The sequence below is a fragment of the Monodon monoceros genome, unplaced genomic scaffold, assembly GCF_005190385.1.
Source record: "Monodon monoceros isolate NGI ecotype Baffin Bay Population unplaced genomic scaffold, NGI_Narwhal_1 Super_Scaffold_1, whole genome shotgun sequence".
In the NCBI taxonomy this organism is placed as follows: Eukaryota; Metazoa; Chordata; class Mammalia; order Artiodactyla; family Monodontidae; genus Monodon; species Monodon monoceros.
In genome coordinates this window covers 62,428,729-62,441,812 of record NW_021703765.1, presented here as the reverse complement: position 1 = coordinate 62,441,812, position 13,084 = coordinate 62,428,729, and the positions used below count along the sequence as shown (strand labels likewise).

Here is a 13,084-nt window from a genome sequence, read left to right as displayed (position 1 = left end):
TAAACTTTGCTTATTTTTTTTTGGCCATGCAAAAATTTTAATTTTTTCTTAAGATTTTTATGTAGTCAAATTTTTCAGTTTTTTGTTTTATCATTCAGGATTTTGAATGATAGAAAGCCTTGGAATTTATTTTTGATATGGTGTGAAATAGGGCTCATTCATCTTTTTTCCTTTGTGAATATACAGTTGACCTAGCACCATTTATTGAAAACTCCATTTTTTCTGTACTGCTTCTTTGGTCATAAAACAAGTGCCTATATATACAGTTTGGTTAATTAACGTGACAATATTGTATTATTCTAGTTATTGTGATAATTGCATAGATTTTGATTTGGTGCTCTGATGTATGTTTAACTTTGCTATTACCCAAAGGCAAATTGTAAACAGAGAACTGTGACAATTCAGCCACTTTTTACAGGAGTATGTAGGGTGGTCTTCAGATGTAATTATTATGGAAGGAAAGAATATTTAACTTATGGAGGAAGAAAAATTAGTTCAAAGATAATTTTAACTTTTATTAACAATATAAAAAATAATTTGAAAATGTAAGAATATGCTAAGTTTATTTACTGCTTAGTAGACGAGGTACAAATTGACAGGAAGGGGGTGTAACTTGATTTACAATTTTTTTTTTGCATCATACTTGATAACCAGTTTCATTAAGAGATACTAGTCTTAAAGAATATGAACAGGGCTTCCCTGGTGGCACAGTGGTTGAGAGTCCGCCTGCCGATGCAGGGGACGCGGGTTCGTGCCCTGGTCTAGGAAGATCCCACATGCTGCGGAGCGGCTGGGCCCGTGAGCCATGGCCGCTGAGCCTGCGCGTCCGGAGCCCGTGCTCCGCAACAGGAGAGGCCACAACAGTGAGAGGCCTGCGTACCGCAAAAAAAAAGAATATGAACAATCCTTAATGATTAATGCAATATCCCCCTTCCTTATTATGTGATCTAGATTTTTCATAATATGACAACCCTAAATTACCAAAGCTTAATTCTGACAATTCATTTAAAACATTAATCTTCTTTCTGCCTCTTTTTTAGTAAGACAGATTGACCTACCTAAGGTTATACTCCATATACAGTCACTGACATTTAGAACTGGGAGAGGCTTCAGATTTAGAGATGAGTTGTTTTTGAACCATTTTAATTTGTAGAAATGAATTCATTGTGATTATCCGAGGGTGATTATCTCAATGGGAAACAACATAAGTTGGCTGGTTAACTTGTGCCTTCACCTTAGTGGGCAAAACTTTTGGTTATTTTATTTAAAAGCAGGGTTTTCTTTCTCCCCCCCACAGACCTTTAACTCCTCTTTGTTCTCTCTCATTTCTAGGAGAAGTAAAATCAGATTTCTTCACTGTTTTTCTTAAGTAACAATTTTATACCCAATCCAGTTCTCCAGAGTGCTTGTTTTCTTTTTAAAAAGCTCACATTTTTTAAATCATCTTCATAAAACATAAATAAATATTACAAATGGTCTTTCTCGAGTAGTATGATCATTTAACCCTCACTCTAACCATAAAATTTCTAATTTTTTATTTGTATATTACTTAGGCTTTAAAAAACAACAACCCTCCTTTCAATTTTGGCTTAAATTAGACTACAAAAAAAAATAGAGGTAAGAAAAATAAATTTCAGAATAACTTTAGACATTGGCTCCATCGTTGCATCACTTCAGAGCAGTGAAGATTCCTCCTGACCCTCAGTACTGCTTCTCTCTAGAAACTGCAAGGTGGCGTTTCCTGTGGCCTTACAGACCTTTCCTGAGATAGCACATGTGATGTTGCTATCCTAGAGTCACATCCTAGATGAGCGGTAGCAAGGAGGATGTCTGCACTTTCTCCCACCCCTCACTGAATCTGGCACGTGGGGGCACACAGTGGGCTTCCATAACATCTCTGAGTACATTATGATTTTCATATTTTAAAAAGAAGTGTGTGTGTGTGACTTCCCTGGAGGTCCAGTGGTTCAGACTCCGTGCTTCCAATGCAGGGGGCGCAGGTTTGATCACTGGGTGGGGAACTAAGATTCTGCATGCTGTGCATGGTGTGGCCAAAATAAATAACTAAATAAAATAAAATTTAAAATGGCTTTATAAAAGAAAAAAAAGTATATATAGGGTGAAGATTTAATAAAATTAATTAAAAAAAGAAGTGATCATTTATGAAGCAGTGAAGAAGCTCTGTTTCTGTAGCACAGAGTGATGTGCTGCTTGGTAACTGTCAGAAAGTCCTTGTAGAATTCTTGAACTCAGCGTAAAAGTCAAGGGCTTTGTTTAGTGTCAAAATGTTATTTAATCTTGCTTCATCTAATCAATTTGTTTTTATCTTCTGTTGCTTCTAGACCAAGAGCAGTGATGACCTTTTAGCTGGGATGGCTGGAGGGGTGACTGTGACTAATGGTGTCAAAGGGAAGAAAAGCACCTGCCCTTCCGCAGCACCGTCAGCATCCGCCCCTGCCATGAGCACCATGGAGAACAGACCCAAGAGTAGCACAGGTAGGCGCGCACTCGGTGTGAGGGTTACGCTGCCTTTGTGTTTGAGTAGGTGAGTGCACTGGTATTTAGGGAATTCCATCTAATCGTAGAAAATTTCAAACATGCACAAAAGTATCTGGTATTTCATCTCTGTGTACTCATCACCCTTATCACCTGATGGCCACTCTTAGCTCCTTGACACCCACCTTCCCCTATTTTGAAGCAAATTCCACATGTCATCCACAAATATTTAATTATCTTTGAAAGACAAGTATTCTTTTAAAATTATATTCATAATACCATTATCAGTCCTTAAAATAATTAATAACCATTTCTCAAATCATAAATTATTCAGTAAATATTTAAATTTCTAGCTGTCTTATAAATATTACATACATATATTTACTTATTTGTTTGGATCAGGATTTACCAGGATTCACTTAAGGTCCATATATAGTAATTGGTGAAGTGTCTCTTAAATCTTCATTTTAAATCTATGAGTTCATCCCACTTTTTTCTTGCAATTTAATTTTTGTGGAAACTGGTTGTTTGATCTGTAGAGTTTCCCATGATCTTGATGTCCCCCCACCCTTGGGTCGTGCTGTGTGGCTTGCGGGATGTTAGTTCCCCGACCAGGGATTGAACCCAGGCCCTGGCAGTGAAATCACCGAGCCCTAACCACTGGACCACTATGAAACTGCCTCCTGTGATCTGGATTTTTTTTTAAAAATTATTTATTTATTTTTGGCTGGGTTGGGTCTTTGCTGCTGCACGTGGGCTTTCTCTAATTGCAGCGAGCGTGGGCCATTCTTCATTGCAGAGAACGGGCTCTCGGCGTGCGGGCTTCAGTAGTTGTGGCACACGGGCTTAGTTGCTCTGCAGCATGTGGGATCTTCCTGGACCAGGGATCGAACCAGTGTCCCCTGCATTGGTAGGCAGATTCTTAACCACTGTGCCATCAGGGAAGTCCTGTGATCTGGATTTTGATGTCACATTCCTATGATGTCCTTGATTTTATTCTTTTATTCTCTCTGTTTACTATAAATGTCATTGAATTTAGAGCCTTGATGGGACAGACTCAGGTTCCTTCCTCTTACCCCCGCCAATTCCTTCCTAGGTAATAGTTGTCTGTCCGTCAGGAGGCCCATTGTTTCTGGCCGTGTCCCGTTCCATGTTGTTAGCAGCCTCTGATGGTTGATGGCTAGATCCATTCATTCCAGTCCTACCGTTCTTTCTTCCTTCATTAGCAGCAGTTTGTTTCTAGATCTCATTCTGTAGTCCAAGGAGTAATGTTATCATACTTTACTTCTTACACTTACAGAAAAAAACTTTGAAACGTCCTATAAACTTAAGGTCATATGTTTGTAATAAAGTGTGTGAAAGCAAATTGGTAGAAATTATAGCAGACCTTCTTTTTCTATCATTATTTAGGCTCTTGTCCCCTCTGGTGTGTATTGGATTTTTTCCTAGCCCAGGTTTGCCTACTGTCATCTCTCCTGCTGTGACCCTCTGTGGATTCTTCCGCCCACTCCAGGTCACGCCCCACTGTTAATTGTAATAGCAGTGCAATGTGATCACCAGGAGGAAACATGGAAGTCCTTACTTTGCTTTAGAGGCGTTATTCCATTTTATGCTCACTACAGCCCTGTGAAGTAGAGGCTATCATTAGTCTCATTTTAGAGATGGCAAGCTACACTTAGAAAGCTCAAGTATCTTGCTCAGGGCCATGCATTCATTTGCTCAGTGAATGCTTATGGGGTGCCCATTTTGTACCAGGCCTCAAAGCTGGTGATGGAGCAGAGACTGGACCTTAAGTCTTTCACCCTCAAGCCTGGGGTCGTCACCACATTTAACACTCTAGCTTGTGTGGCAAGAAGGAAATTCAGTACTCTAATCCCACCAGTATCTCCTCCTGGTTCTAGCCTTTAGAATTCCCTGGGTGCACACCCGTGGTTCCCTGCTGACCAATGCCTCCTGCCCTCACAAGGCTGGAAATTATCACCTCCCCGGATCAGTTGCCCCATCTTTTCCCTCTTTTGGCCTCCATTTGCAGTTGTTCCTCTTAATCCTGTTACTTCTGCCTTTGAAATCTATTATAGATTTATTATCCCTTCTCTGCTCTTATGGAGATCTAGCTCTTGCTCCCCGAATGCAGGCCTTCCTTTAGTTTTACTGCTCTTCCTTCTTCCTGTTTCACTTCGCATCCTCTAGCTTAATTTCCATCAAAGTAGTCTTTCTCTGTGTTTCTTCCCCGCTCAAGAAAATTTATTGAACGTTTGTTGCTGCAACTCACCAAGTTCTCCCTGGCATTCAGGGCCCTATGGAAACCTTCCCCTGCTGCTTCCATCGACTGTAGGACCTTACTTTTCCTTGCTGTGTACGATGCTGCTTCCACTACCTCGTCCTCATCTGTCGCGTGGCCACCAGCATTCCCTACCCTGCTCTACACTTGATCCCTGGCAGAATTAGTGGTTCTCTTCCCACGTCATCCTCCCTCGTGTAGACTTTTTTTTGCGGTACACGGGCCTCTCACTGCTGTGGCCTCTTCCGCTGCGGAGCACAGGCTCCGGATGCGCAGACCCAGCGGCCACGGCTCACGGGCCCAGCCGCTCCACGGCACGCGGAATCCTCCCGGACCGGGGCACGAACCCGCGTCCCCTGCATTGGCAGGCGGACTCTCAACCACTGCGCCACCAGGGAAGCCCTCGTGTAGACCTGTTACTCCCCGTTACCTGGTTAGCCTGGTGCCTGCCACATAAAGAACCAGTTGGTTCTTTAAAAATATTTATTGGTCAGGCCTAGGACTTATTTTTCAAAGTAAAAAGTAGTCTAATGATTTCCTTAAGTGTTTATGGGTATTTAAACATACTCCTGTTCTTTTTATATTAAATACATGATCGTGTCAATTGTTTGCACAGGTTTAAAAATTTAGCAGTTAAGTAATGGTGTGCCTTGTGCAGCATATTTGACGAACGTGCGGTTATAACTTGGCAGTGATGCATCATCGTTTTTGAACACTTAGGGAGGCAGAGTGGCATACTGCTTAGACTGCCTGCCTGTGTGTAAATCTTGGCTCATCCATGTATTACCTGTGGGATGTCAGCAGATTATTTAACATCTCTTTTTGGGTTTCTTTGTCTGTAAAACAGGATGATGATAATGAAGCTTGTGTAAATGTGTATGAAGTATTAATATGTGTGTGTAGTAAGTATAAGTGCATGTTGTCTATTCTAATAACTCTTGTTATTGGTACTATTTTGTGGCATTTTATGGTGTGAAAAAGTTTTTTTGCATTTACTTTGATCATAGTTTTTGTGGTTATTGTAGGTAGCTTAGGTTTTTTGTTTGTCCACAGGCTGCCTCTCACTTCTGGTCATCTGTAATCTTCCTTCACTGTCTGTTTCTGCAGTTAGTTTGCTACCTGACTGGCTATCCCTAGAGTCACCTTCATCTGGCTTGCCCTAGATACTATGTCCCTGGCCACCTGTTGAAAGCCATGGTTTGGGATCCAAGTTCATGTGTATAGCTTTTTTTTAATGTGAAAGCTTTATTGAGATATAATTCACATTCCATAAAACTCACCCCTTTGCGGTATTCAACTCAGTAATAACTTCATTTAATTGATAATTAAAAGATGATTGATTTTCCAGTTTGGAGGAAACAACTTTACAGTAACCAGACTCTCAGGCAGAATTAGTGTAGGTCAGAACCACTGTGTGATTATGATTATAGATCCTTAGATTGTATCTCATTCAGCCGGGGGCACAACTATGTGCCTTTCATTCATTCATTCATTCATTCATTCATTTATTTATTTATTTATTTATTGTTGCGTTGGGTCTTTGTTGCTGTGCGTATGCTTTCTCTAGTTACGGCGAGCAGGGGCTACTCTTTGTTTCAGTGCATGGGCTTCTCATTGTGGTGGCTTCTCTTGTTGCAGAGTATGGGCTCTAGGTGCATGGGCTTCAGTAGTTGTGGCTCATGGGCTCTAGAGCGCAGGCTCAGTAGTTGTGGTGCACAGGCTTAGTTGCTCTGCGGCATGTGGGATCTTCCCGGACCAGGGATCGAACCTGTGTCCCCTTCATTGGCAGGCTTATTCTTAACCACTGCGTCACCAGGGAAGTCCCACTATGTGCCTTTCTATTGCTAAGTTTTTGCCTTATATTCTTTGTCTTAAACATGTAGGCACGAGTTCTTCAACCAAGCGGAGCACTTCCACAGGTAATAAAGAATCCAGTTCTACTAGAGAAAGATTACGTGAACGTACCCGACTAAACCAGAGCAAAAAACTACCTTCTGCAGGTCAGGGGGCTAATGACATGGCGTTGGCTAAACGTTCCCGCAGTCGCACGGCTACGGAATGCGACATTCGTATGAGCAAGTCCAAATCGGACAATCAGATCAGTGACAAAGCTGCTCTGGAAGCCAAAGTGAAGGATCTTCTCACATTGGCAAAAACCAAAGACGTGGAGATTTTACATTTGAGAAATGAACTCCGAGACATGCGTGCTCAGCTGGGCATTAACGAGGACCCTCCTGAGGGGGATGAGAAGTCCGAGAAGGAAGCCATCATTGTTCACCAGCCCACTGACGTCGAGTCCACTTTATTGCAGTTACAGGAACAGAATACTGCCATCCGCGAGGAGCTCAACCAGCTGAAAAATGAAAACAGAATGCTAAAGGACAGGTTGAACGCACTGGGCTTCTCCCTGGAGCAGAGGCTAGACCATTCTGAAAAACTGTTTGGCTATCAGTCCCTGAGCCCAGAGATCACCCCTGGTAACCAGAGCGATGGAGGGGGGACTCTGACTTCCTCGGTGGAGGGCTCTGCCCCTGGGTCAGTGGAGGATCTCCTGAGCCAGGATGAAAACACCCTCATGGACCATCAGCACAGTAACTCTATGGACAACCTGGACAGCGAGTGCAGCGAGGTGTACCAGCCCCTCACATCCAGCGATGACGCCCTGGACGCACCATCGTCCTCGGAGTCAGAAGGCATTCCGAGCATAGAGCGCTCTCGGAAGGGGAGCAGCGGGAACGCCAGCGAAGTGTCCGTCGCTTGTTTGACGGAACGGATACACCAGATGGAGGAGAACCAACACAGTACGAGTGAGGAACTTCAGGCGACTCTGCAAGAGCTCGCTGATCTACAGCAGATCACCCAGGAGCTGAACAGCGAAAACGAAAGGCTCGGAGAGGAGAAGGTGATTCTCATGGAGTCGTTATGTCAGCAAAGCGATAAGTTGGAACACTTCAGCCGACAGATCGAATATTTCCGCTCCCTTCTAGATGAGCATCACATTTCCTATGTCATAGACGAAGATGTAAAAAGTGGACGCTACATGGAGCTGGAGCAACGCTACATGGATCTAGCTGAGAACACCCGTTTTGAACGGGAGCAGCTTCTTGGTGTCCAGCAGCATTTAAGCAATACTTTGAAGATGGCTGAGCAAGACAACAAGGAAGCTCAGGAGATGATCGGGGCACTCAAGGAGCGCAACCACCACATGGAGCGAATCGTTGAGTCTGAGCAGAAGGGCAAGGCAGCCTTGGCAGCCACGCTGGAGGAGTTCAAAGCCACAGTGGCCAGTGACCAGATCGAGATGAATCGCCTGAAGGCCCAGCTGGAGAACGAGAAGCAGAAAGTGGCGGAGCTGTATTCCATCCATAACTCCGGAGACAAGTCTGACATTCAGGATCTCCTGGAGAGTGTCAGGCTGGACAAAGAAAAAGCAGAGACTCTGGCCAGTACCCTGCAGGAAGATCTGGCTCACACCCGGAATGATGCCAATCGATTGCAGGACACCATCGCAAAGGTACTGTTTAAGTATATAGAATGTTCTGGACCAGTGTTATGCGGCTGCAGTACATGGCATGCTTACCGAGAGCCAGCAGCCCTGGTGGTGTGTCATTAGCTTTTGTTAATCAGATATTTTTTTAAGTTTCAGAATGGTTTTCTTGTATTGGGATGGAGTGAAAAGTATTCTTATAATAACGTCACTTCCACTCACTTGTACTTTGTTACTGTTTTCCTGCCTGTGAGAGGATGGGGCTGGAGTTACAACTAACTGAAGTTGTAACAGAAGTTGTCCCTAGTTCTGGGTATTCCCAGGGGAGTGTGTCATGCAGTTTTACATCCTCCTCTGTAGTGTAGTTTGGCATAAGAAAAACAGAGAGCCAGTATTCCAGTCTGTGGGACCAGCAATGTCTGCCTCTTCTTATCCTTTTGTGGTTGTAGTTTTTCAAGTAGAGTTCTGTTGTGATTTAAAATTACTTTCGGAGTGAGAAGGCTCCTATTTCTTAGAGGCCCATGGTTTGTTGCTGGTGGGGACCTTAGTGATCATTGGTCCAGCCCCCTTTTTTTTACACGCAGTGTGATAGTGAGGACTCAGTCAGAACTGCAGCCCAGGGTTGCTGGCAGTCGCCAGCCCCACACGGTTGCTGATGTAGTGTTTATTATTATTTTTTTAAATAAATGTATTTATTTTTTTGGCTGCATTGGGTCTTTGTTGCTGTGCGCAGGGTTTCTCTTGCTGCGGCGAGCAGGGGCTGCTCTTTGTTGCAGTGCGAAGGCTTCTCGTTGCGGTGGCTTCTCTTGTTGCGGAGCACAGGCTCTAAGCATGCAGGCTTCAGTAGTTGTGGCACGTGGGCTCAGTAGTTGTGGCCTGCGGGCTCTAGAGCGCAGGCTCAGTTGCTCTGCCACATGTGGGATCTTCCCAGACCAGGGATCAAACCCGTGTCCCCTGCATTGGCAGGTGGATTCTTAACCACTGCACCACCGGGGAAGTCCCTGATGTAGTGTTTATTTGCATGACTTATCTAATTATCCTAGCTTACATTTTATTTCCTGTTTCAGTGAAAAAAATTTTTAAAGTAGGAAACAGTATATCTTTGCTCAAAATTTGAATAATATAAACCTTAATTTTTTAAGTGACAACTTTCATAGATACAGTTTAGGAGATGTGGTATTTGTCGGAGCGTGTATATTGGGGGCCACTATGAACTAACACTGACTATATTAGAGAACTTTTTTGTTTCCATTTTTAATTTGATTTTGAAGCTGTCACAAATCAGACATCATTTTTGTGGGAAAGCATGTTAATCATTAATCAGATGCATGCCTTCAGTCCAAACTTTGGAGAAGGGAAAATTTCCAAAATTTCCTCATAAATAATGTAGTGAAGTTTAGTGAGATGTCAGTGTACTTTCAGTCAGTGATGTGGCAGCAGATCATGCTTGAGCATACTGTGTGAAGTCCATGTTACTGGAGAGTGCCTTCCACCCAGTTATTACACAGGTCGTTCTTGCTCATGCAGAGCAGCTCACGCTCAGCTCCCTGCTGAGACAAGGTGTGCCTCTGTCCTAGGACTTATCTCAGAACAACTCTTACTTTTCTGATCTGCACTATCAATTTTGCACAGGTAGAAGATGAATACAGAGCCTTCCAAGAAGAAGCTAAGAAGCAAATAGAAGATCTGAATATGACATTAGAAAAATTAAGATCAGAGCTGGAAGAAAAAGAGACAGAAAGGAGTGACATGAAAGAAACGATCTTTGAACTTGAAGACGAAGTAGAACAGCACCGGGCGGTGAAGCTTCATGACAACCTCATCATCTCCGACTTAGAGAGTAAGTGAGGTCCCACCCGTCTTAACGTGTGGGAAGAGTTTGCGTTCTAAGTAGCAAAGTGATGGGGTGGGGGTGGGGGCGTGGCTCTGCCTGGGGGGCAGGGGTTCAAAGGCAGGAGCACAGTGGCCGGCAGATATGCGTGTGGGCAAGAGCTTCCCATGGCCATTGGCAGTCTTCCGGCTGCTATTTGGCTCCTAAAGGACTGTTAAGTGGAAGCATCTCTTTAAAACTGCTTAATTATGGAAAATCATTTAAGTGAGAAGCTAATGGGGTTGTTAACTTTCTAGATCTTAGGAAAAGCCATTTGTTGTCGATGTCTAGTGGTTGCAAGTATACTGAGACCAAAAAATATTTATCCTTTATAATCTTATGCCTGAGGCACAGGTTTTTGTCTATTTGTTTAATATTCCTCCCTTTCACGGAGATTTTATGATCAGGTACACTTGAAACTCAGATTTTGAGTTGCTTTGTTTGCTTTTTAAAAGATTCTAAAAAACTGTTTTGTAAGTATTTCAGACTTTAAAAAAAGTTGCAAAAATAGTACAAAGCATTTCTGTGTGGAAAATTTGATGAGGAACAGAAATTTGCATGATCTTAAAATGTCTTCCCACAGACTGTTTATTATGTTACAAGTGAGGAAAAAGAAACAGCCAGAAATTACACAGTGGAACAATTGGGTAACACTGTGACCCGGTGATTGGGTGATCATGTAAGTGACAGAGGCACATGGATATCGCTAGGCTGTATTCTGGCTGAGGCATAGCTTCAGTTAATCATAAAGAAACATTAAACAGACAAAAAATGAGGAATGTTGTACTAAAAGCGCAGGATCGAATGGTGCTGTGTCCTCAAAAATGCCAGTGTCATAAAAGACAAAGGCTGAGGGAAAATTCCAGGCTGTAGGAGGCTGAGGAGGACAACCCATGCACTCCCTGTGTCTGCACTGGCTCCAGGGCTGTCGGGAGCTGCTGTAAAGGTGTGGTGATGGAACTGGAATGTGTGTGAGATTAGGTAAACGTATTGTGTCAGTATAAATTTATGAAGTTGATAACCCAGCTGTGTCTGTGTATTCTTGGGAACCACACACTGAATATTCAGGGGTGAAGGACTGTGATGTATATCCTTAAGGGTTCAGGAAAAAGGGACAATTAGAGGCAGACGGACAGGGATAGGAGGTAGCAAATGATAAAACCAATGGTGAACTATTAACAGTAGGCGAATCTGAGAAGGAGGTAAATGGGTGTTTGGTTCTTTGTGTTACTTCTTGCACCTTTTTGTAAGTTTGAAATTATTTCCAAATAATACATTTAAGAAATTCTTATGTGTTCTTCATCTAGATTCCTCAAATGTTAACAGATTTTAAGTTGTAATACACTTTAATGATGGCCTGGTGGGGACAGGGAGAATGGAGGTAACCTTTTTGGATGCTTGGTTAAAGCTCTTAAAATTTCTGGTTCATGATGCTGCTCCTTTGAGCACTGACGGTTTACTGTTTATTCCCTGACAGCGGATTGACAGGCAGATACAGTGTGTCAATACAGTAGCCAGAGCCCCTGGGCTGTGGATGCAGAGGTGGGGTGGAGGGGAGGTTTGAACTATTGATATTTCCAGGTAAGAGACGGTCATTTGCAGGAGCCCTAAATGTGTCTGGTGGCAGTTCTGAGCTCTGGCTAGTTGACCCAGCATCTGTAGGTTGACCTCAGGGTCATTTGGAATATTCCAGGATATCTGGATACTGAAGTAGTGGATTGTGGGATTGTATTTCTTACATAGTGATGAACTTTTTCATCTAAAGTTTAAAAAAACTTTTAGTTTAACATTTATATCTAGCCTGTATTTCATTGTCACTGAACTGAGAAAGTTATCTAATTTTACTTCCTAAATATAAGAGGTTCTAAAGTTTTTCAGATTAACTTGGGGGTTCAGTGTGTTTTCCATTTTGTACTGGTAAGAATAGCCTTTTCCCTTGCAAACCCTTTGATTTGAATGTGGAAAGAGTGACACCTTGTGGTAATTGGGGTAATAGCTAGAAAACTGTTAGGTGATAAAGATTCCTGGGACAAAATTTTCCTTATCATTGCCGAAATAAAAGTTACATTGACATTGTATGAATTTTAACCATAAAATGGCTGAAAAGGGCTTCCCTGGTGGCGCAGTGGTTTAGAGTCCGCCTGCCGATGCAGGGGACGCGGGTTCGTGCCCTGGTCCGGGAAGATCCCACATGCCGCGGAGCGGCTGGGCCCGTGAGCCATGGCCGCTGAGCCTGCACGTCCGGAGCCTGTGCTCCGCAGCGGGAGAGGCCACAACAGTGAGAGGCCCGCGTACCGCAAAAAAAAATAAAATAAAATAAAAAGGCTGAAAAGCCTTAATAAATTTTTTTTTAGCCATGTAGTTTCTCTCCCCAGTTTTTTGAAATGAAAAGTTGAAATGTATAGAAATACTGTGAGAGTAGTGTGGTAGTTAGCACCTCCTGCCTGGATGTGACAGTGGGTAGCATTTTGCAGTGTTTGCCTTCTGTATGTGTGTGTTTAACTGAACCAGTTGGCAGTAAGCTGTGGACTTCATGATACTTAACTTCTAAATATTTCAGCATGCACCTTCTAAACATCCTCCTCGAAACCACAATGCCTTTATCACATCTAGTAAAATTAGTCGTAATTTCTTAGCATCATCTAATACCCCATGTGAAGATTTTCCCAGCTGTCCCCAAAATGTCCTTTATAGTTTTTTATAGGGACTGGGATCCAAACAAGTTTCATGCATTATAATTTGTTGTTACATCTCCATAGTCTGATAGGAGTTAATTTTCTTCCTAGAGAATTCTAGCATTTGGGATTGATGCTAAGTCAGCACTTGGTATAAGGGACTCGGTGACAGGGAATGCTATTAATTGGGAAATTGAGATATTCTTCTGTGGATGAAACCATCACCATAGTCAATTTTAGAACTTTTTTTATCACCCCCAAAAGAAATCCTGCAC

At 42.8% G+C, this 13,084-nt stretch overlaps 1 protein-coding gene across 10 annotated transcripts in view; it reads left to right on the top strand.

Annotated features, from left to right (window-relative positions):
• Positions 1-13,084, top strand: part of SPECC1L (sperm antigen with calponin homology and coiled-coil domains 1 like) — a 125,335-nt gene that overhangs the window by 37,729 nt on the left and 74,522 nt on the right. For 9 of the 10 annotated variants that reach the window (XM_029216716.1, XM_029216745.1, XM_029216790.1 and 6 more), the window contains 3 exons: positions 2,343-2,496; positions 6,661-8,291; positions 9,897-10,104. In XM_029216716.1, coding sequence (XP_029072549.1) covers positions 2,343-2,496; positions 6,661-8,291; positions 9,897-10,104 — 1,993 coding nt within the window. The remainder of the gene's footprint in view (positions 1-2,342; positions 2,497-6,660; positions 8,292-9,896; positions 10,105-13,084) is intronic. The other variant, XM_029216791.1, reaches the window with a different exon arrangement.